We start from the raw sequence: 25,214 nt of genomic DNA, 5'->3' as shown, positions 1-25,214 counted from the left end.
TTCGCTGAGCATACAACAGTCTCTCATGCCTGCTCCTGCTGTGAGTGTGGATGACCCCTCCAGTCAATGAGGGCATGTCTCTTTCCCTGATGTTGGCGGAAAATATAAGCATTACATAAGGAACTGGGGCTGGTTTGAACTTACACATATCTCTGTCAAACCTTGACCGGAAAATTTCTGAATGTTCTGTTTTTTTGTTTATATACATTCTTGTCCTCTGTTAAGATAAATGCTAAACAAAGAGAGACAGAGAGAAATCCATGAGGAAATATTATAGAAACATACTAATGTGAGACTACCAGGCCTGTCACAGAGGAACTATAACATTTACAAAAGGATCACTTGCATACGTTTCAGGCTGTTGTAGATTATCTCAAGTCAAGTGACACTGTTTAGCATGAAGCTCGGAAGCTATGTGTTAATGGCCATTCTGTAAAATATCTGAAAGTTCCAGAAGTAAATATGTTATCTGATAGATGGGGGTGGGGTGGGAGTTCTCAATGCAGATTGGTAAAAGGCTTTTAAACTTGTAGGACTTTTTGTGACTATTGTTCTCATATGCCACACCAGACTTTTTATTTTGAGTATATTGCATATAGGTTATTTGAAACTCCAAGCTTTATAGAAGCAGAGGTAGATGTGTTGTGGCAGTCTTACAGATCTGCCAAGACGAAAAACAGATATCTTCTCTCAACATAAACCAGGTACATTTTCTTTCCTAGAAGAAAACATAAAAGGTGTTTTAATCACTTAGATGACATGAAAAGTTCTCGTCACTTGCCAAATTTTATCTTAAGTTACTCAAAAAGGGAACACATTATTTGAAAACTGTCTCTGTATTAGACAGAGGGATTCCAGAGCAGGAGAGTTTGTTTTGATGAGGAAGTGAAAGTCATTTAAGCTTTGGCATTTGTTTGTACCAACTCTGTTTTTTGCAAAAGATCATACTGTGCCCAAGTGACCTAGGTATTATATGCCCTCTACAGTCGAGAGCCCTAGAGCGGAGCTGGTCCAGATGTGTTCCTGGTCTGACCAGATCTGCTCCTGATGCCACAGCAGTCTGGGCACCGTTCTCTGTCTCTTAAAAACAGTACTTAACGCTAATGGGCAGGCTGTATCCATATGCTATGTACTGTTTACGAATAGAGCAGAGTTATTTTTAAGAGACAGGCTTGCCACATACACTTGTGATATCGTGTGTTACAGTGCTCATCCCGCTTAACAAAGAGTCGTCAGTGTAAACACACGAGCCATATGTCAGAAAGGCACAGCGCAACGCAAAGCACAACTTGCTTAGATGGAACGTCTAAATATTATGACACTGGATATGACTGAGCGTACCAGTGGGGCACACTCCAGCAGATCTGCACTGTGTGACAGTGTCTTCCATCTCTGTGAATGGACCTGCTATGGCAGTCTCAATCACCGTGGTCATTTTCTGCCATCCACTGAGGCCGATGCTCTTTTCGAAATCATAGGTTCGCTGTCTAATGTGTTCATTGGTGTGTGTGTGTGTGTGTTTGAAATGTAAGCTCTGTGTGTGCACATTTTCTTGCATTTGGGTGTGCATGTGTTTTGTTTGCATGTTCAAAAAGAAAGAAAAGAGAGAGAGAGAGAAAGAGAGAGAGCAACTCAAGCCCACAACATCTGTCACAGCGATTCTCTTTCTGCAGAGGTCCACAGCAGCATGCATGCATGATGCTTGAGTGGGAGAGCGGTCTATATGCCAAAATAAATAAATAAACAAACAGACCCCAACTCCTGAATGGACCACTGCTAATGAGCTCACCCAGCTGGGTGCTCATTTCTTCTCCAGTGTCAAACGTCCTCATGCTTGACCCCTAGATTCAGGGTTGCAAGCCAGAGGCGAAATCCCCCTGGCTCTCTTGCACCCCCCCCCACCCCCCACCCCCGTCTTTTCTTTCCACGCTTCCTACTTGGGCAGAAGGCTGGCGTAATACAAACCAGACTTGATGCAGAACGTGAGGCATTCACGAGAGGGAAAGTGGCTCAGTTCCTCTGAGGAAGGGGCTGAGCGAGTAGCCGCGTCCTCGCTCTCACACACATACACACACACACACACCGCCACCGCCGCCTGGCCTTTCGCCATGCACACGACCAGTGGCTAGGGTGCGGGGAGGCGAGCGCATCACCATGGACCATGGGCCGCGTAAGGGAGGACATTCGGGCGGTGATACTTAGAAAGCACTGCAACTATGCAGGGAAAGTTAAGGCTGGACTGGCTGTACGGGTGCAACTCCTCAAGGTGGGTGTTGTTGTCAGATTCTTCTTAACGTCTCCCAAGTCCTGGAAACCTGATGAGTAGTGTCAGTGCAAGTGACCAATTGGAGAGGGCTTTTTAGACATTCTACTTCTTTGTTCAATTGCTCTCACTAGTATCAAATTCTGTGTGTTGGGAGTTGTGTGATGTGAAAAGGTGATTTATCAGTTTTAGATGCCGGTATTGCCTTTTTAGCTGTGCTGTTACTGTTCAGTAATTACAAACTTACAAAAAATTGGTATAGTCTTGGTACAGTTTTTCAGACGGTTGTGTCTATGACTGTTTCTATAACAATTCATAGTAGTTCAAAATGTAGTATTACATTTCACATGAATTTTACTGATTCTTTATGGTGTGAGGACATACATTTTGGTGAGGAAAAATACTGCAACGTAAATATATAATGTAAATTATTTATCTTTTACTTATAAGTGTAACATGTACCTATAAATACATTTTTCAAAATGATTAGCACTTGATACATTGCAGTCAATGTTTACTCTCTTTGTTTAAATAGTGTGTATTACTCGGTTTAGTCATTAAATTTATCTGGAAAAAGGTCGTTGGAAATTGTTTTGATTATGGGTAGTGTCACAGCTGACCCAGAGTGCTGAGCTAACCTTTAACCTAAGCATCTTTATTGTGTAAGCTTTGAGCCACTGCCCTTTCCATGTCATCAGCCTGTCCACAAACAAAGCTCTCACAGTTTTCTTAGAAGTGGCTCCAGTGAAGCAAACACACCTCATGTCCCCAAGAACTCACGCAACTAGGAATTGCCCACCACTGTGCCATCTGTGCCCATGCAGTTTTCTCCCCTCGGTGCAGACGCTGAGCTTCACGCCTGGCATCGGGCATTCCTTCCTCTTCAGATGGCAGGGGAGGTAGCATCTCGCGCATCAGCAGAATGCCATGGTTAAGTCATGACAGCAAAATCTATGCAGGCATGTAGAGCAACTGCTTGCTGTTGACACGCAACCAAGAGCCACTTTGTATGCTACCCATATATGTGTTTTCGGCTTTGGTTTGTTGTTTTGAATTAGTACTGTTATCTTAAGCCAACACTCAAACATAAAAGACCTCTGGCTGATTCACTGAGAATGAAAGAGACTGAAGTACAATAACAGAAAAACAAACATTTACACATTTACAGAAATCAGTTACTAGGTAACTGTGTTCCTTCTATGGGTGTCTGAGGTCAAATGAGGACAAACTGAGGACTAACCTTACATACCTCCCTGGGGCGTGTGTGACCTAGTTCATCTCCGTTCATCTTATGGCTGTAAACAGGGCTTCAACTACACAGCAAATGCAAACAGTGTGGGAGGCATGGAATGTAGTCAGATCCACAACACCGCAGCACCTGCGCTCCCTAAGTGAACCCTCACACTGTTTTCTACCCCAGGCCAAATGTCACACTTGTCTGCCAAATCGCCAAAATAATTGATTTGCGCACCTTGAAAAACAGAGAGCCGTAAACAGTCTTACTGGAGTATTATCAAACTCAAGCTGAGCTAAGCAACTATCAAATAAAACAATCTTTTGACATTCTTTCATTTTACAATACCTCAGTCTGAAAGAGTGATAAGGGGGGACACATTGCTTTGCGCTTCTGCTTCAAAGTGAATAATTGCTCTTTCTAATGCTTTGAGTTGTTGTGTTTTTACAGACTGTAGTTGAAACAACTTGCTGAGCACCATGAGTTGGAGCTTCCTCACACGTCTTCTGGAAGAGATCCACAACCACTCCACCTTTGTGGGGAAAGTGTGGCTGACTGTTCTCATCATCTTCCGCATTGTGCTGACCGCCGTTGGAGGCGAGTCCATCTACTCGGACGAGCAAACCAAATTCACCTGCAACACCAAGCAGCCTGGCTGCGACAACGTGTGCTATGACTCATTCGCACCTCTCTCACACGTCCGGTTCTGGGTCTTTCAGATCATCATGATATCTACACCCTCTGTCATGTACCTAGGCTACGCCATCCACAAAATCGCTCGCTCTTCAGAGGATGAGCGGCGAAAGTTCCACAGGTACCAAAGGAAGAACCACAACAGTCGCTGGCGAGACAGCCACCCACTAGAACAGGTGCTTGAAGAGGAAGAGGATGACGATGCAGAGCCGATGATCTACGAAGATGCTTTGGAAGTGCAGGAGGCAAAGCCTGACGTGACCAACGTTCCCAGTAGGGATCTGCAGAAGCACGACGGACGGCGGAGGATCGTGCAGGAGGGCCTGATGAAGATCTACGTGATCCAGCTCTTGTCCCGCGCCATCTTCGAGATCGGCTTCCTCGTGGGCCAGTACCTCCTGTACGGCTTCCGAGTCAATCCGTCCTACGTGTGCAATAAGATTCCGTGTCCCCACAGGGTGGACTGCTTTATCTCGCGGCCCACGGAGAAGACCATCTTCCTGCTCATCATGTATGTGGTCAGTTGCCTGTGCCTGGTGCTCAACGTTTGCGAGATGTTTCACCTGGGCATTGGCGCCTTCAGAGACAATCTCCGCAGACGGAGGAACAAAGGTCGGCAGCCTGCCTACAGTTACTCTTACTCGAGGAACATCCCAGCATCGCCCCCGGGATACAACCTGGTCATTAAGTCCGACAAACCTGCCAAGATGCCCAACAGTCTCATATCGCACGAGCAGAACATGGCGAATGTGGCCCAAGAGCAGCACTGCATAAGCCCTGATGAGAACATCCCGACTGACTTGGCCAGTCTACATCGCCACCTACGGGTGGCCCAGGAGCAGTTGGATATGGCCTTTCAGACTTACAACACCAAAAACAACCCTCAGACCTCCAGAACCAGCAGCCCAGTCTCAGGGGGCACCATGGCCGAACAGAACCGGGTCAACACGGCCCAGGAAAAGCAGGGGGCGAGGCCCAAAGCTGCCACTGAGAAAGCTGGAACAATAGTCAAAAATGGCAAGACATCTGTATGGATCTAAAGTCACTGCAACAGTGTACAGTAGATGTGTCAAATGACTGGGCATTAGTGGGACCATGCAAGTATTCAGTACTGTATGGGAAGATTTACTGACTAAAAAAATGAACTAACACCACATGATCCAGCACAATGTGCCTGATCTTACATACCAGTGTTACTGTAAGAGTGTCAAAAGTTATCATGAACACTGTGGGAGGAAATGTAAGTCTACCATATTCCATACATTATTTGAGATGTGTTTTTCCCTTGTGCTAGCCTCGGCATTCTGTACTTTTCATGTATCTTACTGGTCTAATTTTAGCATGTCTGAATCATATTAGATATGAGTCTCCTTATATATACTGTATTCAACAGTCTGATATCAGTTTACAGTACTTCCTCATGATGTCTTACATCAACTGTGTGAGTAGGATACTGTATGTTACACGTAGTGATATCTCTCAGAAAGGTTATCATAAGGTGTGCTCTTTAGCATGAATATCAGTAGTCCCGTCACATGGACTTGATAAATGAAGTGTGCAGCTTTTGGTTAACACTTATTTTCGAGATGGATGACTGACATATACATCAGAATATTTATTTTTAAAAGGTGTTTACAACAGAGTGACCATTATTGTTTAATTTTTTTTTTTACAGTTCGCTGGATTGTTTTAACTTCATCCATTTATATACTGAGTTACGTCTTTATTTTGCGATAATAATATTCTTAGTTTTGTTTAAAAATGTGCACAATTATGGATAAGGATTATTGATGGGTTTGGGTTTTTAAAGGTATTATATTTCAATATGGGCATTATACAGTTTTTTTACATTACATATGAGTAATGCAAAATGAGATTTACATTAAGCACAATAATTGAGCTACATGGAACTGCCGACCATAAAAATGACATTTTTGTCCCTTCATCATTCATGTTTAAAAATACAAAATAGTTATCTTGCATTATTGTTTTTGAATATATTTTATTTGGGAATATTCATTGCGATGTACCCAGAAGTACTTACCAGTGACAGGTTCACTCGAGTGGAAGCAGAGTGTGTTCAACAGCATATTACGCATGCAGTTTTGTGTCCTGGTGATTGTTAGCTACAGTGTATGAAAGAACAAAATTCCCTTTCAATCCAGAAGCTTTTTCTGGGTGTTTCTTTGCACCAGTGTGAGCGTATGAGACTAATAATGTCACTGACTCATGATAATACACTGGAATTTCTGATCTGACTGATATATTGCCCATTAAAATACCTTTTCAAATACAGATATTAATCTGTAGGCCTGTGAAAGTGTAGGCGTATTGCATAGACAAACAACATGCAAATATTTATGGTAGGCTATGTAGTCAGCATTATTCTGATTGTCTGACCATATGCATCAACTGTATACTGTTTTGAGACATCAAAACATATGCTACTTGGTGAACTACGTTTGAGGTGCATAAAGAATATGTGCATTTTCAATTTCAACCAACAATTTATTCAAGCAAACAACCTGCATTGTCTTCTCTTTTATTACAATGCAAGCATCCTACATTATGTAACCATGAACCAGTCAAAATATTACAACCTGTTTACTGAAGCCAAATACATCACATGCATTGTCAGATATTTGCAAGGATGGCCCATTGCACATCAGCTGAGCAAATTTAAACATTGCTGGTCCTGACCACAGCACGTGTTGTGTTGGTTGTATGTTGTGAAGCCAAATACCTCACAACAAGTCTATTATAGAGACATGGGAGAATGTGGATTTAGTTACATGCATCGTCAGATATTTGCAAGGATGGCCCATTGCACATCAGCTGAGCAAATTTAAACATTGCAGGTCCTGACCACAGCAGGTGTTGTGTTGGTTGCATGTTTTACGCTGAAGTGGCTTAGTCTTGGGGACAAGGCTGTTCCTTTTGTGGTTCTGGATTACGTTTTTAGCAAAAACAAGAAATATAAGTCCAGTCAGAATGTTCTTCCACTGATGGATTTAGATTTGAAAGTGTGATCTGCATCGCTTTAAAATTCATATGGAATTTAAATTTATTTGACTTAAAGTTTAAACATACACAAGCTCTTACTTTGGCCTAGAGGAACCATGAACTAGTATGTGACAGGCTGAACACTTTACCAAGGTTACAATAAATTAGGGAAAAAGCTCATTTGATACTGCTACTGATTTACTACTAGTACTACTATTGTTACTGTTATTATTATTATTATTATTATTATTATTATTATTATTATTATTATTATTATTGTAAAACAAGACATGGACTGCCCCAGCGTAGGCATGGGAAAGCACCTTTTAGAAACTATTTTAAATGTCTGTGCCTTAAAAATAAAGACTGTTTGTGTGGTTATTCATGCAAATGTGGAAATAAATATTGGGATTAACTTAATACTATGTTGTTCTTTTAGTATTATTCACAGGCATCTTCATTCAGAGGAATACATGATGCAGTGTACTGCAATACATTACACTATTTTATTAAAGGTTTTATTTTGTTGAATAGAAAAATGCTTTTATACCTACAATAATTCTGAATGCATAAAATGTATTGTTTTATGACAAAATCCATCAGAATTCTAATGACACATGTCCAAGGCCCCTTTTAGATTATAATAAGAAAGAGTAACCCTTAAAATAAAGGACTGAAGTATGTTCATCAGACCATTTATAACCATACAGTATATAAGTATGTAGGCCCTAACCTTTCAGTTGATAACTGCTATACAGTATAGAATTCTAAGCGACCTTTTGAACTTCGCCATCCTTGGTAATTGGTTATGCATTGATATGAAATGTTCATACAAATAGTATTCACTGCTATGAAAACAACTTTCCAAATGTTCACTGATTGGTGAATTTTGTCATGATAATGGTTTCCAATAATTTCTCACTACAAGCACTGAAATGTTATGAATTCACAGTCCATTGGGATAAAGAATACTTAATTGCAATAATTACGGCATTTGAAAAACTAAGGTTATATTAGGCTACTGTATTATGCTATATTGTCTATGTGGAGATGTCCCAGATCATTATATCTTCTTCATAATTTTATTTATTTATTGGCGTGCATAAATGAGAGCCCTAATTTAATTAATTACTATTTAAATAGTGGGCAAAGAACAAAGGCTAAAGTCTAACTAAAGGTAGGTCATCTATTTCCTTATTTAATACCATGAGCAAGATAAAAGCACACACATCGGTGGGTTAGCTCACTGTTCTTAGTGTGATTTTGCACTTTGCCTGTAATGTCATTTTATTTTAAGTGTTCTTGATACAAGGGTTTATGGTTCTCATATTTGGATGGCAGATAACCACATTAGCTACGCTCATTAATCAATACATTTAGGATACATTGAGGACCCAAATTTAAGGAACATGATTACATTTATCTTGTCAAAAAAATATGAACCTGAGCCATCAAAGTGGTCATAATTCTAACAAGGCCTACACGCTTTTCAGCCATTTTTTTTATTATAGCCCTATCAGCGACTGCCTATGAGGAGAGGAAAACTGAGGACAACCTTGTGGCCTGCTAGTCAGTGGAGGTCATGAACGCTGCCTAGTGCATACTCAGCCATTTTATTTGCTCTGCTTGCCCTCTTCAGGCCGTTTGTCACACATACACCCAGCGACTTTTAGAACATAACTGGCCTCTGGCCTTGGCGTTACTTTGTGTGGACAATAATTTGTCGTCTTTGTCATGTGATTAGCATGCATTCAAGGCATGTCTGACAAAACAAGCTGGGAGCACCCTTGTGTCTCAAGGTTATGGCAAGCTAATGGATTATGGCTTGTTTGGAAGAGATCAGACATGTTTTCTGTAAAATATGAAATAGACCTGTCTTCAGCCAGACAGAATTAAACAGCTTAAGGCAATGGCAAAAAAGCAGATAAGAGTACAGATGACCCAAGGCACATTGTAGGCTACACTCAGGAAGTAGCCTAACACTGGATAAACAAGTTTAGACTTAATTGGGACCATTTCAAGACTAAGTCAGTCTATAATTAGTACTCGACTCGTCTGTGTATGCTAAGAAGAATATATATATATATTATATTATAGATCAAGCTTCTAGGCTACAGTGATAGGCCTAACACAGTATTGTTAGGCCAGAGAATGTCTAATAAGGGGAGAACTGCCACTCTCGGAAAACTTCCGGTTTCTGAACTGGTTGCAGTTCCTTCTGTGGTTCCAGATGAGGGCGCTCGTCCACGAGTGCAGAATGCATGGAGGTCTATGGAGCTGTACCCCTCAAAATCCACTTTTCTCGGGATATAATTTTTTTTGAAGTAATTTGAGTATTGTATTCTAAAGGGGAGGGAAAGAAAATACACTTGGTTGAGTATTATATTTTTTAAAGTCACTTAATTGTTCTAAAAAGCCTTTCAAATGTGTCAATGACGTCATTCATTAGCACAATGCTAGCGTGTTATGTGCAACAACGACCCAACCTGTAAGAAATCAAAAGGACATAAGTACTCGTTCATTCAACTTTTGACCTATAACCCATGTTGAAGTTATACAAACTACAATCAAATCTGAGATTTGTCAACGACGATCAGGTGAAAGAGACAAATTTAGCCGTCTAGCTCCATTGACTCCCATTCATTCTGCACTCATGGCGATCGCCCCCATTGGAACTCTGGTGGAACTGCATCCAAAATTCGGTACAATGGGACTTAATACAGAGTGGCAAGGCTCTCCGTAGACGGGCTCTGGTTAGGCTTTTTTGAGACAGGCACACTTCTCTCTCTTCAATAGGCCTGTGTTGGTATCAAATAATTTAGCTACTATGTTAAACTTTTATTAAACATGTTTTTCCTTCGTAACCACGTTCAGTCACTCACCCAGCAACCGCACTCGAAAGAGCTAGTTTTGGGATACACGCGCTAAGATTGCGCAATAGAGCAATGCATTGTGGGAAGTAAAATGGTGATCCTCGTCAGTTAGGCTACTAAAACGATACGATGTATGCCTCGATGTCCTTCTAATTGAGTGTCTATAGAAATATAAGCGTCTAGTAGCATATAACCGAATCTGTGAGTATTCCGGGTACACAATGCTCAATTTAGGGTTCTTGCCAGGCGTCGTCAACACTGCTATGAGAACGCAGGCTGTAAAAACGTTCCTCACTCTGTCATCAGTAAGGACCTTAGTTTGGACAAACAAAAAATCACAACTCAGGACTTACAGTCAAGATCAGGCGAAAAGTGGATCGGCTAACTTTGTTTATTACAGTTTGCCGCACAGGACTTTAGTTAAAATCAATGGCCATGAGACTAATTCATTTCTTCAAGGACTTGTTACAAATGACATGGACTTACTGGAGGACGAAAGATGCATGTATTCACACATGCTGAATGTGCAGGGGAGGACGCTCTATGACCTTATCTTTTACAGGTAGGCTGTGTGAGTGTTACACAGTAGTTACTATTTAGTGTGAATTATTTGTCCAATAAGCTAACTGGTGTCCTGAAACCGAACAGTTGGAATGAAGCATTAGTAATATGTCTGCATTGTTTCACACTTATCAGTTTCAGTTGAAGTTGTGTGTCTACTGATAACAACACAAATTAAGGGGGAGGGAGGTCTGGTTGTAACAGATATCTGGCCTATGGTGGTGACTGGGCTAGTTGTAGGATTCATGTTCATGTTTGTTTGACCTGTTTTCATATTAGACTAGTTCCAGGAGAGGGATTCAGAAAAACCATAAATCCTAGGTGTGCTTAGCATTAATGAGAGGCTTATGCGTTTGAATGTGTGAAACAAGTCCATCTCATCAAGCCAGGCCTCTGAACTATGAATTAGAAAATGTGTGAGGCTGGGTATCACTTTTTAGGAAGTAGTATACCCTAGATAGTAATATGGCTATTGTTAATATGGTCAAGTGCCAAATCAATCCCCTTGTTGTTGAATTATTATTATTATTTTATTTTTTTTAGTTTGAGAGGAAATTCCACAGAAGACAGTCTTTTACTGGAGTGTGACAGCACAGTGAAAGACGCAATCCTAAAGCATCTGAAGGTGTACAAAATCCGCCGTAAGGTTTGCATCGCCCCTTGTCCGGAACTTGCCATATGGGCCCTGTTACCTGTGGACAAGAACAGTTCATCAGGCAAACCAGAAGTGACTGCCAACAAAGACAATATTGTGCTTGAGAGGGACCCAAGAACTGAGCTTATGGGGTGGAGACTGATTGTGAGCCATGAAGTTAATCCAAAGGACATCATTGCTTCTGCTCAAGTGGGAGACGCAGAAGAGTATCACAGGCACCGTTATAAAATTGGTATGTTAATCTAATTTATTTGTGGTATCCTCTTATTTTAGGTGTAATGCTACCTGAATGCTACTGTATCTCATATTCCATCCATATGAAGTTGGTTTGGGAATGTGAAGTGGTATTATGGACTAAGATGTGTTTTTTTTGTTGTTGTTGCAGTAGTTGGTACTTTGTGTCGTGTGTGTTAGACTCAGGTCTATTGTTAATGTACTGTCCAACTTCCCAGTATTTGAATATTGTTATATTTACCTATGTCTGATTGTAGGCTTGCCAGAGGGTGTGAGCGATCTTCCTCCTGGTGTTGCTTTGCCACTGGAATCCAACCTGGTGTACATGAATGGAATCAGTTTCAGTAAAGGCTGTTATATTGGCCAGGAACTCACAGCCCGAACCCACCACACGGGTGTTGTGCGCAAGCGCTTGATGCCCGTGTGTCTATCCACGCCAGTCGACGGACTGGAGGAGGGAGTGGCACTGCAGACAAACTCTGGGAAACCAGCAGGGAAGTACAGAGCTGGGAAAGGAGAACTCGGACTGAGTCTCATCCGCTTGGCACACGCCAAAGAGCCACTAGCACTGAAGGCATCTGGGGATGACAACACTGTGACTCTACAGGCCTCCATGCCTGAATGGTGGCCTAAAGAAGCCAAGTGAGCCAAAGGCGAAATTGCACAACATTCTGTTAAAACACATCAGGATCACATCAAAGTGTGGCCCTTAATGAAAATTATGTGGTAGCTTTTTAACTAGTTCTACACTGCATTGATATAACATAAGATATTAGATTTTATTTATTTAGGTTCTGAAACTTGAAATATGATCATTCACACACAACAATAGAACACAACAAAGAAATTATTTATTTATTTTGTTTGTTGAATAAACATTTTAAAGCAAAATGTGTATGTTTTCTGGTGAGAAATGTTTTGTTTAGGGTTTGACTGTCATACAGTAGACCTTGTAGCCTCTCGTATTTCTTGAAGTAGTGCCTCTGGCTGGAACTTTAAAATTGATGGGTCAAGTCTCTTGAAGTCTTCATTGTTAAGCATACTTTCAAGAATATAAGTGACTCTTTGAAGGTCAAATGTTGCATGATGAGGACCCAAACATTCAAGGGCTTCAGCAAGATGTCTTGACTGAAGAGAGCTGCTCGCTGGATAAGAGTTCAAAAAAGATATGCGACTGTTTGCAATTATCTTTAAAAATGTGGCAAACTCTCCATAGTCAATTCCAGTGCATGACTTCATGATTACCTGCAAAAAGTCAGAAACATGTTTCAATCACGACTGTCATAACCAAAACTTAAAGCAACACCAAAGAACTTTTCATCTGTCGCACGCACTATTTGTTTATCGAGCACCGGCTTTGCAAATAACAATGTCCACAGACAAGGTAGAATAAGTTGCATGGTTTTATGAAAGTACGATGTATTGCGACATCAGATGCCAGTCAAATTTGTAGTTTCTCATGTCTCATTCCATCGAACTACAGATCCGCTACCCGATGCAGCAAACTTACATAGTGCGGTAATAGCCGATAGAGGGCCGCGAAGCAAATGCAGAAAGTGCCGTTCACCCTGTTACGAGTTGATGAACCACTGAAACGATTTTGGAAACATTATTTTAAGGTACAAAAAACTCTTTGGTGTTGCTTTAATGTCACTGATATTTGTTTCATACCTGGCAATGTTGATGCCAAGTGTCCATGGTTTCCCTCCATTCTTCAATTTCTCTTTGGACAGAGGCAAGTTCATCTTGTAAGAATTGCCACATGATGTCCAGATTAGAACCATTTAACCAGTTATGGTTAATAGAAATGGTATCCTCCTGCAAAAGAGGCCATTGTTTGAATTATATTTTCTTTCTTCTGTTCTAGTTATTTCTGCACTTGGTATTATTCACTTTCCCTAGACTTGACCACTGAATTAGTTCTCACCAGATTGTAAACTTGATGATGCCAGCCACTTGGCACAAAAATAATTTCCCCTGCTTCCTGAATGATCTCCAGAGGCTGGCATGCTTTGTCTATGTGTGGGTACTGCCCTTTATCTTGAAGCATTGGCGCTGTAACATCATAAGCCAGAGTGCCATGGCGATCTCTTAAAAACTCCTCTTGGCCGGGGGGATAGAGGAGCCACTTCTTCCTCCCACAAATGTTAGCTGACCAGCTGTAGGAGCGGAACACATCTGCATGGAAGGGAGTCCTGGCTCCGGAAAGGCAAGAAGTGCTTCATGTGAGTATCACAAATAAACAACTGTTATAAAATACTTAATTCATACTTATCCATGTGTACCAGGAGCCTTTAGGACCCATGTAGACAAAGCGATAGTCATCCACTTCAATTGAATCCCAGTATTCATTGAGCCAGTCTGAAGAAAAGTATATGGGTGTTCTGTAGCTGTTGTGCTCAGGAAAGCTCCTGAGATGAACATAGAACACACACAATACCAACCTGTGTATATCATATGTCCTTAAATACAGGTACATTTACGGACATGTGCAGTAATTAACCACACAGTAATTTACAAAATACAATTGTATTGATATAAATATACCCCCATACCTGTGCATATGCCAGTCTTTCAGATAAAGACATCCTTTGGGTGAGGAGTGTCCATTTTGAATATATTCTCTCCAATACTGGATGAATTCTTTAAATGGGATTATTTGCTTGGGATTTGCATTATATTCCTTAACATTACAGTTTGCCACAGGCACTGGTGTTTCTTCTGTTGGGATGACATGGAAACAGCACAATTTCACACAAAAAAAAATCTGCAGTAGTCTGTGTGATGTGTTGTGTGTGTGTCTCTGTGTCTGTTTTTATTGACATACCAAACTGTTGCAGAAGCCTAGAGAAATTAGGCTTCCCCTCCTCTGTGACCCAGTGTTTCCTGCAGTTCCACTCTTCTGTAAACTTCTTTGAAAAAACACAGGGGTGGTTTGGAATCAAGTAGTTTTTAAAGAATCTGGAATAGCTCATGTTCTTTTCGATGTAGTCGACAAAATGAGAAGAACACCGCTGATGCGTTTGTCTAGGTATTTTGATAAGACCGGAGGAGGTATGTAATGTTTCCCTGTCCATATTGATGAACAATTTGACACAAGCACAATCCAGAAGGTTTCAGATTCGGATTTGTCCAGTCACTAAAGACAGAGGTTTGTTCATCCAGCCCAGTTCACCATATTTCAATTCAACTGCTTTGTGGTAAATGCATGCTGCACTTCATTAGGCGAGCATGATATTTCACGGTACAAGGCCCATGAATGCATAGATACACCTAAACGTCGTTAAGCCAAGTACAAGAATAACCCAGCGGTGCAGTGCACGATAAGTAGCAGATCGTACGTGCAAAATGCGTTGCCTACTGGCAGGCGATAACAATAGCAAATCTGTGCAAACTATATCGATTTTGTTTCATCCATTAGTTTTTTCCCTCATGTCCCTCTATGTGGATATATAAATGATCGGCTAGGCATAAGAAATGGCATAGGCGCAGTGTCATGTTCTACATGTTTACTTCAATTACAGAATCTTGTGGGCGGTACTGATGCCGACCGACACTGTGCGCCGGGTAGCCCACAGAGCAAACTTGCTGTAATAATATTGTGACCTTGTTCATTTTCATCAAGCCAATGACATACACGATGACTCTTTGACTTTTTAAAACGCCCTGAAGTACCCTTTATTTTATTTTATTTCCCAACAAATCCTCTCAGCCACCTTGATATAAATCGTGGTACATTGAAGACTGCTAACAGAAACTTTCAGTACGGACTGTAAATATGAGTGTTCCAGCTTAGGGCAACTTCCGGTTTCGCAGTAAATCGCAGCAGTGTTTATATTCTTCTAAAGGCCGTGGTGCTGGCTGGCAAATGAGGTTGCTTAATCAAATACGTTCACTGGACTTTCTTTGACGATTGGACTGTTAATGATTTGATAAACACTGAAATGCGTTTTTTAAAAGATATACGCCACAAATACAGACACAGTAATTCATTATTTTTACATACCTACGTCATTGACGAGCCATCGTCAGTTAGATACATCTCATGTCTACAAAGGTACTGTGAATCAGCAACTTGTTTTCAGTAAATTCAATGCCTTTTTAGGCAGTACAGTATGCTGACAGTTCTGCTTTGTTTGAGGAGCTGTGGCCAGTCCAGTAGCCATGCTTGCCATATACTGTTTTTAAATTATTATTATAATTATTTGAAATATTATATTGAATAAATTAACTGAATTCTCTAATTGTTTTATAATTAATGTGTTGTGCCTCTAGTGGAGTGTTCTTTTGAAGCCGCCTGGACACCCCAAAGATGAGTCGTGACTCTTCCATTCATAGTTGGCCTGGGTCCTACTACATTAATAGTGAGAAAAGATGGGTCAGTGGCACACTGTCGCTGAGCAGAACCACCCTTCGCTTCACCACAGAGCAGAGCAAAGACAGCCTGGCCAGCGTTCGTCTCTCCCGCATCATGGAGATCAAGATGGAGTCCTCAAGCTTCATCTTTAGTACTCTCACTGTGCTAGAGGAAGGCAACATTAAACACTGGTTTGGGTCACTGCGCCCCAACCGGGTGGTGGTCTACAATGTGCTGGAGCACTTCTGGAGGGAACGCCTGCTGTCTCCCTCACAGAGCCGTGGGGCAGAGGCCCCACTCAGCAAAGGCAGGGAGCTCATCAACTTGGTTTCTGGGGCCCAGCGCAGACTGGAGGATGCAGGGAAAGTGCTCAACCACCAAGGGGAGCAGTTTGATAATGTGATGCAAGATCTGGGCAAGATTGACTCAAATTTGGGTGTTGCAGACAAGTAAATTATTTTTTTTCACTCTATGATAGAAATAAACCACAGGGAATTTGCTATGTTGCTTAGTTTTTAGTAATTATTCCATATGCAAGTACATATGGTACACCTACTAAGGTATGCCTGGAGAATTACATGAAGAATTACAGAAGAAGATTGATTACTGTTGGTGATCTATGTTGACCTCATATAGCATTTCTGTATGGACTGTAGACCCTAGACAATTTGTCAGCCTTTGACTGCTGAGTTTGTATGTTGCTTCTGTTCCAAATGTTGCCTGTATTTCACACTGGGTAATAGTGTACATAGCTCAGGGTCATAGCATTCAGACGCATGAGTTTGTGCCAGCTTCAATTTGGGTTTGACTGAATTAGAATCAATATCAAAGTCAGAATCAAAATTAACTTGCATGATTAACACACCCACAGGACAAAGAGGCTCCCTTTAATGGTATACTTTTATTTTCAATTTAATGTAGGCTATTGTCAGAATTGGAGTCGCCCCCCTGGTGGCCCTTTGGAAAGCTACCATGGAAGAGCCAGCAGGACACCAAGAGCATGCAAGCAGCGATGGCCGCTTCCTCTAAAGGATCCGGGAAGGGCCCAAGGGTGATCACAAGCATACCTACTCTCATCTCTAAAGGCGCAGAATCAGACTGGAAACCTGGGTGTCTGGTGGTGCTGGTATCCTCACTGGAGATCAGGGATGCAAATTCACATCTGCTGCACCACTTTGAAAGGGATGAGGTGGATGACATAAGGATCCACAGTCCGTACGAAATCAGCGTACGGCAGCGGTTCATTGGTAAACCTGATATCTGCTACCGCCTCCTCTCGGTGAAGATGACAGATGCCCTGTCTGTGCTGGAGATGCAGTACAAGAAAAAAGTGGAGTTCACCAGTGACTTTGCAGCCTTTCGGGCCAGCCCTGCTACAACTCCAGGTGCCATACAGGAGGACGGATCAATATGGACTGCTGGTGGAGGTTGGCGGTTTCATATTATCCCTGCATCACAATTGTCAGTCTTATATAATGTGTGAGAGTTATGTGATTGTATTATCTTTTAGGGCTTAAGTTTTTGAAAAAAAATATGTGGGTGGTTTTAGGGGAAGTGTAATTCCAGCATCTGGCCTTTTCAGTTCAGTTCCCAAATATTGAATAGGCCTGCAGAACAGAACAAGAGCTATTTGGACAGCTGAAAATGTCTGGCAAGGTGCCTAGCCATCCTCATGATAACTTGACTCATGTGAATTACAAAATAAGCGTGAAAGCAGAAATAAAAACTAAATCCTTTGGGATGTTATAGATGTAATAGAAATTATTCTTTATTAATTTACAAATAGTCTTTCTTGGAGAATGTAATACCACAAAAGACAAAGTCCCCAGCTAGTTACATGAGCGAACACATTCCACATGGCAAGACATGAAATGCTGCTTTCAGTGTATTACATACTCTTTGCCACATGGTGGCAGTTATGTACTGTGAAGATATGTTCAGGCACCAATGCAAAAATGATTCTATTCCATTAACAAACCATATCTATTTCAGCAGATAGTTTTGAACAGTTTGATGCATCCATGTATATTTTACTGGATTATATTTTAATCTGAAATTAAGTCTCATTCACCCATCATATCTCTTATGTTCAGGCTTCTATGAATCTGCTTAAATGTGCTAGTCTGCCAAAACAAATCACTGTGAGTGTTAAGAAAAGCCCCTTTCGACTCAGCAGTATTTTCCTTCAGCTGCAGGGCAGTTCCAGCTCGGCCAGGAGACAGAGGTTCCTGTGGAGATCCCTGCTGGTGAACTTACTCAGGTCCAAGTGCAGGTCCTTCAGCCCACCGTCACCGATGCCGAGGCCCAGGAACTGAAGCAGGTATGTCCGCCCTGTCCGCTTGCCTGCCTTTCTCACTACCCCGAAGGGTCACTCAAAATGTGCCGATTTTTCTTCCTTTGACAAAGTTTCATTGCTGTTGAAATTTCTGCTTGCCAACAATGACTCCAGTGCTTCCTGCTAAAGCTGGCAATGGATGATGGCCCTACCTCCAAGATACCAGTGCACAGAGAGTTCAAAATGCCCAGTAACAGGCTTGTTGCACAAAGCCATTTCAAGTGCGGGAAAGGGACACTTTTCTCATCATGTGTCCTTATCTGATTGAATCCTTTTTTTTATTTAGTTTTGATTGTCCCTGTTGTTTGAAATGATGGTGCACAAAGAGAATGGGAACTCCAATAAGGCTGTCAGATAGCAGTGTTTCTTTAACAGCATTGTTCAGGATTACTTCTCATAACTCATAGTTACTTTTCAAAAAAGAATATACGGTGCATTCCGCAACTATTATCAATTACTAGCTACTTGACAAGCTTCACATCACCAAGGTGTTCTTGTCATGTTTTAACATACTGAAGATCACAATCAGCAGCAAGTGTTCAAGTAATCTCTCATGAGTACCCCATACAGGCCCACTTTTCCCGCCTCAGTTGCGGCAGCTCGATGTGCTCTCTGTAAGTCTCTCAGCAAGCATAGTTTACACTTCACCTCCAGTAGATTATACCAGCGAGTACAGCAGCCACACTTGAGATGGGTAGGGCGGAGTATTTAGGGCCAGTGTAATCAAGGCTGTTCCTGGACGGCCACAGTGTTTGCAGGGTCTCTGCTGAACATGTGTGTGTTATTTATTTATCAAGGGAGTTGAGATGAAATAAAGAGGGTGGAGAGGGATGTCAGTTGGTTTTTCAGGCCTTTTTACAAGAGAATAGTTTTTAAAACATACATGATTTATCTCCAGTAATAAAGTGGCTGACTGTTGATGTACTTTTGTGGAAATTGGTTAGCTTGTTAAGGATGTACATGTATTGATTTAATTATCTGTGAGTAGTTTGCAGTCAGTGTGTTCGGTTTACCTTGTGAATTATTATGACATAACATATATATATATATATATATATATATATATATATAACATTATAGTCTATGTAAAGTAAGGGACAGCTGATCAACTTCTGTGTTGAGAAGTGTAAATCGCATCCTTGTTCATGGTTTTTACCCTTAAAGCTGACAACAAGCGATAACAAACAATGATTGAGGCCTGTGAATGGCTATAGGCCACCAGTCAGTTGTTGAGACCTGATCTGTGAAAGCATGAGGTTGGTCCCATGTGCACCTTGCCACCCTGAAATAGCCTGGTCCTACCCATTTCATAATGTACAGAGTCTGGCCACTTTCCATTGCCAAGCGTTAACTTCCTTGAAGGCGAGTACTCTGTTGAAGTTTAAAACTATTGGATCTGTCATAACCAATCTCTAACGTTTGGTCGTGACTTATGTCATGCTCAAACTAGCACACGACCTCAACGTCATCGTTCTCAGCCACCCCCTCTGTTCGTTGATTGGACAGGTAAAATTTGGCCTGAGAAAACCTGCTAATATAATCCCAGACGACATACTGAAGGGAAATGAAAATTGAGCGGAAGTACATAGGCTAACCCTGAAAGTCCATTAGCGAATTGTATTTAATGTTAAAGATAAATTTAAAGTTGACTGGTATTTAGCAGACGCTGTTGTGACATGGACTTGCATCGAAGCAATTGCTCCTTCACAATGCCTGCAAAATTCACTTTGACTGACTTGGAAAGGATGCAGTAACCAGTAATACAAAAAAATCTGAATATACAAAGGATGGTCAAAAACTGTGAATTGAGTGTAATTTAGAGCAGTTGACTGGAATTTAGAATTCCATTTGATGTGTGTTGCAAAATCACAGCAAACACAGATATTTTTATTTCTACGCAACAATGTTGGTGTTAATTGTGTGCGAGGTTGCTCAGTCCATGGAAAATTCCAAGTCCAAGTGGTTCTTGTTTCATGGCAGGTCAGCAGATGTGTTGAGTAATCTATTAGATAAAGGGAAAAATGTTTTATTGAAACACATTGTTTTTGATGATATGAACCTGTAGCACCTTCTGGATGGGAGAAGCTGGAAGAAGAGGGGTTGGGTGAGAGATGTCCTTGATTATTTAATTTTCACAGTAAAGATGCATTCGGTGTACAAAGTGTGGAATGATCATAGCTAATTATATTGGCAGCTTTGGTGACAATCTGCTCCAGTTTCTTCTTCGTTTGAATGTCTGAAGACACTGATAGAAGTGTACAACAGGGATAATATACAATAGATCCCAATTATTTTTTTACCCCCCGAAAAATCATTAGAGATCTAAATGTAGGTATACTCCACATATTTTGTGACCTCTTGGGTTAGGCGTCATTGGGCAGTTGTGGTCTGTAGACTGTAGCCTCTGTGTTCGTGTCGATTGCAGGAGCAACTTGTAAAAGAGTTTTCCCTTCGTCCACATGCACACACACACCCATTAATGTCATCATGTCTTTGCCCACTAAGCATTCGGTGCAGTAAGCATCTGCTAAGGAGGGTCTTACTGGGAGCTGCATGGTCCATGGCAGCCAGACATAAACAGTGACGCATAATCGCTCCATCATTCTCCCTTTAACACGTTATTATGGGTTGCAACAGAATGTTGCTCTGTATGTTGAAACCATTTCAAAACACAATATTATTGCTGCTACCAAAGATAATTTATGGTTGGTGAACCATTACAGGTATCATTTTCAGTTCAGGATGTGTTGGGGTTTGGAAATACAAGAAGCCGTAATATGCGAAAATGTGATGAGAAGGAGAGAAAGTAAGTTCCAAGGGCTGCGTTTTTAAACATCATATGATCTTGTTTTTAAGCAAACATTCTGGTTTCTCATGGGATGCGGCGTCTCTCAGGCAGCTAAATGTGTTTAGACAACATGACTGGTTTCATAGTCTTGGCCCATCACTTATAAAACCATTTCAGCACATTTTACCCATATTTTCACCACGTTCCAACTATATTTCCTTTATATATAAAACTAAAGGAGTATAATAAATACTTGCAACAGCATATTCATTTGTTTTTGAACATACAGATTAGATTTTATTTTATGTCAAGTAATGGCACAAACTCAATGGTGCACTGATGCAGACTTTGTGAATGCTATGGTCTTCCTAATACCCTGCAGTCTATAAAACACCTCGCTAGTGTGCCATATAGATCACATTCAAGGTAAATATTGTAAGTTATGTAATTTCTTTGAGAAAGTAAGTTCACAAAATATTGGTACATAGAGAGGCCATTTAGAAAGTCAAGTTCAAAGAAACTAGCTTACTTTAAGAGTGTACTGTGGTGGAATTAATGCTTTAAGCAAACCATTAAAATGATAGGATGCCTCTCAAAAGATTGTTTTATGATGCAAATGCCCTTTGTCTTGCTATCAATAATCAAACAAATTCATCATAACCTTGACATTTTTCGAAAGTTAGAATAGAATAGAAGAATAGAAAGCCACTGTGAAATCTTTGGTCATTCGTTTTACTGATAAGTCGTAATAATGGTCTTTTAAACTTCAAAAGGTGATGCTTTCAGTTGATTACAGTTTAGAACACTCCCATTTGTCAATAACTAGAGGGGATATCACTGAGAAGTACATGAAAGCCTTCAATATAATTTCCTTCTTTATTCTAGATAATCTTGTGATAATATGCAGTCTAGCAACGTCAGAGCGTCATTATTGAATAATGAGCTGTTTATACCTATGTTCTCCATTTCTGTTCCTCATGTCCTCTTCACAATAGACTCCTTGTTCTAGTTAAAGAGTGTCTGCTCATTCATACTTATACTTATTAATTTAAAAATCACATTTTTAAAATCAGTGAACAAATCACTCATCTTCATATCCAAGAGGGCTCCACCACTGTTTGAGGACCATGTTGAAAATAAGTGTTCTCACTTTAACATGTTATCCTTTGGATTATGTTGTCTGTCAATCCAAAAATAAATAAAATAAAATAAAAATGGCCTTTGTTTAAATACAAGGAGAAATTTGTCCAGAGGTCAAAGCAAAATGATTGGCCATTAGATAACTGATAACTGATTGATAACTGATTTTCTTCCCAATAATCAGAATTGAAATAAAGTCTTTGATCAATTAAAAACGTTAACTTAACATTTTATTAGACACTTGGACAGGCAGGAAAAAAACACAAGCTTTGTGCAAAAGCTTTTTGCTCTTTTTCTTTTTTGGCTAAAACACTGTCATCTGCTGAGAGATTTGTTTAACCTAAAGTAATTCCTTCACTTTGTAAAAAAAACACTTTGCATGCCTTAATAGACAGTTGAAACATTAAACATGTTTTTTCTGTATACTTCCTAAGATTATAAAACATTTTTTTACTTCCAACTTGCTACCACCCATAGAGCACTCAGTACCTCATCCAAGACCCAACAGTCTCCTTAAGTGCAATACTAATGTAATAGTATGTCCCCCAATATTAAGCAAATCTTGCTCCAAAAAGGTAGAAGAACATTCTTCCTCGGTCCATGCTACATCTACCACCACGTTTCCTGATTGGTCCAGTAGTTTTTGTGTAATCTTGTTTATGTTACACAATATGTGTTGAAAATAACACAACTTGCGTTGAAAACAACACAACTTGCATTGTTTTTTTAACACATCTCTGTGTCCAGATAGGGACAACACGTTGATTTTAAGAGTGTATTAAACTTCAGAATGTGTATGTTTCTCTGGCCTCCATCAGCAGATATGTATGGTCATTAGAAGAAGGCTTAGCACAACATAAACCAGTACTTGAACACAATTATATCATTTACACATATCGTGTGTATGAGACACATTTACCCATATGCAGTGTCTTATATGCACCTAAGCAAACAGAGCCCAATATATGCTGTTGTCACCAAACCTGTGAGGAAATAGCATCACTCTCCATGGCCGTCTGGCACAGTCCTGTGTGTCTGTGTGTCTTGTTGGTTTGTCCATGAATGCTGATTGGTGAAAGCTGTCATAATGTCATTGGGTTTGTGTGTGTGTTGGACAGCATACTATTAGTTCAGAAACCACAGTGGTAGGGTTTGGAGTGAGTGTTTATTAGATTTTACTTGGCACATCAGGGTTTATTTGAGTTGTTCCATTGACCATAACATACACTGGCCGTTTTTGGAGCTCAGCAGATGGGGTTGTGTTGTTCACTGGACATGAGCAAATTTACACACACACACACACGCACATACACACACACACACACACACACACACTGATGCTGTAAACTACTATATTTGGACTGGCGCTATGTGCCAAGTGAGTATGGAGGAGGTGTGTGGAACACTGACACACCTGTAGCAGTAAGGCAAAGCTGGCTCAGCATGGTCTGAGAGAGTACACCAGAGTGAGTAAGGGAGCGTTGTTATGGCAACACAAACCTAACATGGCATAAGGAAAGGGGTCTGGGTTGCTTTTTAAAGGCATTCTGTAGATATAAAGAATCAATGACATCAACTATGAAAATGAATCATAAAGAATCAATGACATCAACTATGAAAATGAATCATTCACGTAATGTTTCTGTGGGACTATTGGTCTTAAATTTCTGTATTTGTATTTGTGTGTGTGCGTTTGCACGTGTGTGTGTGTGTTGCATGGGACAGATGCTGCTGCAGCTGAAGAGTCTGGCTCTCGAGGCAGAAACTGAGCTGGAGAGGCAGGACGAGGCTCTGGACACCTTGGTGTCCACCACCGATCGCACCACCATGGCCATTGACAAACACACTCGCCGCATGAGAAAGCTACTGTGACTTCTTCCTCTGACATCCCATGAAATGTAAATTAACAGGTGGCCATACACAGAAACACTGGTAAAGTCTATAATTGACTGTATGTTTCATGAGTTATCAGTACAAAAAGAAGCTTTCAGTACATAACTGTTGATTGCCTCATGTACCTGCACTTCATAATACACCTTTGTAAGTGTAAGTACAGTAATAAAAGACCCTCTCCAGTGGCCCAAAATGATCTCCCAGCTCTACATACTGCATGTCTAAGATGAGTCCCTTGTAGTAAGTCCGAACACTCCCAAAAGGGAGCAAAGAGGAACAAAACAAGATAAGTTATATATCCCTACGAATTCTGGTTGTTTTTAATTAAATCATATCGACCCTAACTATGAATGCACATCTGTACCTCTCTCCAGCCCCATACAACTGTTAATATTAATCTATACTGTATATTTGTTAAGTGGCTGGGAAAGTCCTGTGATGTAATTTTGTCTGTCGTGTGTTGTAATGGTTATCATTGTGAACAAGTTCAATAAACTCCAATGTGCAGATGAAAGCTGCTCTTGGCTCTCTGTGTTTAGATGACCCAGTCACTAGACCTCTCTTTTCAGCAGCTCTCTGTGTCTGTAACTTGACTGTCACATGACTCTCCAGATGATAGAAGACAGGCCCAGACACTACCCACAATAAATGAGAAAACTTGTTATGAAGTGGCAAAGAGAATGTCAAAACACTGCTGAGCTGGAGTCGGAAGCTATTTACTGTCGCGATGGCGGCAAGCGCCGCTGAATGAGACCGGGGTTGGCTTTTGTAAACAGGCCTGCATACTTCCACAGGAACCCTGTCATTATAACATCCTGTTGGCACCGGGGGCTTCGCATCTGTTCGCCACCCTGGCGTGCGACTTTCACGAGCGGGACCACCGTGCGCCAGCCGGGGCAGATTGAGTTTCACTTGGCAGGGCCCGCCGGAGCGCCCCGCGATCACCGCCGTGGAGGAAACCCTCTTGAAATGAGTTCAGAGGCAATACGCCGGCCCTCCCCAGCCCAGCGTCTCTCCTGTGCTCACAACAGGCCCTCGGTAAATCCTAGGAGCACTAATTTGGGATTACAACAGAGGTGCAGGGGCTAGTGTTTGGACACGACGATCCCTTTGAACTGGAACGTCATATGATTAATAGTCTCCGGGCTTTTTTGGGTGTTTTGTCTTCACAAAGAGCAAGGGAAG

The 25,214-nt window shown here is 41.0% G+C and overlaps 4 protein-coding genes across 4 annotated transcripts; 3 read left to right on the top strand and 1 right to left on the bottom strand.

Annotated features, from left to right (window-relative positions):
* Window positions 1–3,973: 3,973 nt before the first annotated feature.
* gjc2 (gap junction protein gamma 2) lies at window positions 3,974–5,230 on the top strand. The gene has a single exon (XM_076295717.1). The coding sequence runs from the start codon at window positions 3,977–3,979 to the stop codon at window positions 5,228–5,230; it is 1,254 nt and encodes a 417-aa protein (XP_076151832.1). The 5' UTR covers window positions 3,974–3,976.
* A 4,761-nt stretch (window positions 5,231–9,991) lies between these two features.
* Window positions 9,992–12,407, top strand: iba57 (iron-sulfur cluster assembly factor IBA57). Its single transcript, XM_076293487.1, has 3 exons — window positions 9,992–10,628; window positions 11,171–11,514; window positions 11,774–12,407. Exons 1-3 carry the CDS (start codon window positions 10,288–10,290, stop codon window positions 12,160–12,162), a joined length of 1,074 nt encoding a protein of 357 aa, XP_076149602.1. The 5' UTR covers window positions 9,992–10,287; the 3' UTR covers window positions 12,163–12,407.
* Window positions 12,348–15,048, bottom strand: jmjd4 (jumonji domain containing 4). Its single transcript, XM_076293486.1, has 6 exons — window positions 14,344–15,048; window positions 14,072–14,237; window positions 13,802–13,927; window positions 13,444–13,711; window positions 13,188–13,334; window positions 12,348–12,761 (listed from the first exon to the last, which is right to left on the bottom strand). Exons 1-6 carry the CDS (start codon window positions 14,591–14,593, stop codon window positions 12,453–12,455), a joined length of 1,266 nt encoding a protein of 421 aa, XP_076149601.1. The 5' UTR covers window positions 14,594–15,048; the 3' UTR covers window positions 12,348–12,452.
* A 271-nt stretch (window positions 15,049–15,319) lies between these two features.
* On the top strand, window positions 15,320–24,754 carry snap47 (synaptosome associated protein 47). The gene is made up of 5 exons (XM_076293485.1): window positions 15,320–15,573; window positions 15,792–16,322; window positions 16,795–17,300; window positions 18,063–18,193; window positions 23,862–24,754. Exons 2-5 carry the CDS (start codon window positions 15,829–15,831, stop codon window positions 24,006–24,008), a joined length of 1,278 nt encoding a protein of 425 aa, XP_076149600.1. The 5' UTR covers window positions 15,320–15,573; window positions 15,792–15,828; the 3' UTR covers window positions 24,009–24,754.
* The last annotated feature ends 460 nt before the right edge of the window (window positions 24,755–25,214 follow it).

The sequence above is a fragment of the Alosa pseudoharengus genome, unplaced genomic scaffold, assembly GCF_046254945.1.
Source record: "Alosa pseudoharengus isolate Yale_2024_CS ecotype anadromous, Long Island Sound unplaced genomic scaffold, YU_APseudo_1.1 YU_APseudo_1.1_scf_2, whole genome shotgun sequence".
Taxonomy (NCBI): Eukaryota; Metazoa; Chordata; class Actinopteri; order Clupeiformes; family Clupeidae; genus Alosa; species Alosa pseudoharengus.
The sequence above is the reverse complement of the archived record's forward strand: the minus strand, read 5'-3'. Positions and strand labels throughout refer to the sequence as shown.

Coding starts and splice junctions, on each gene's coding strand:
- gjc2 (XM_076295717.1), top strand. CDS start 3,977: ATGAGTTGGAGCTTCCTCACACGTCTTCTGGAAGAGATCCACAACCAC.
- iba57 (XM_076293487.1), top strand. CDS start 10,288: ATGCTCAATTTAGGGTTCTTGCCAGGCGTCGTCAACACTGCTATGAGA. Junction 10,629..11,170: donor TATGACCTTATCTTTTACAG/GTAGGCTGTGTG, acceptor TATTTTTTTTAG/TTTGAGAGGAAATTCCACAG. Junction 11,515..11,773: donor CAGGCACCGTTATAAAATTG/GTATGTTAATCT, acceptor GTCTGATTGTAG/GCTTGCCAGAGGGTGTGAGC.
- jmjd4 (XM_076293486.1), bottom strand. CDS start 14,593: ATGGACAGGGAAACATTACATACCTCCTCCGGTCTTATCAAAATACCT. Junction 13,335..13,443: donor ATCATCAAGTTTACAATCTG/GTGAGAACTAAT, acceptor CCTCTTTTGCAG/GAGGATACCATTTCTATTAA. Junction 12,762..13,187: donor CTTGGCATCAACATTGCCAG/GTATGAAACAAA, acceptor GACTTTTTGCAG/GTAATCATGAAGTCATGCAC.
- snap47 (XM_076293485.1), top strand. CDS start 15,829: ATGAGTCGTGACTCTTCCATTCATAGTTGGCCTGGGTCCTACTACATT. Junction 16,323..16,794: donor AATTTGGGTGTTGCAGACAA/GTAAATTATTTT, acceptor AATTTAATGTAG/GCTATTGTCAGAATTGGAGT. Junction 17,301..18,062: donor AATATGGACTGCTGGTGGAG/GTTGGCGGTTTC, acceptor ATTTTCCTTCAG/CTGCAGGGCAGTTCCAGCTC.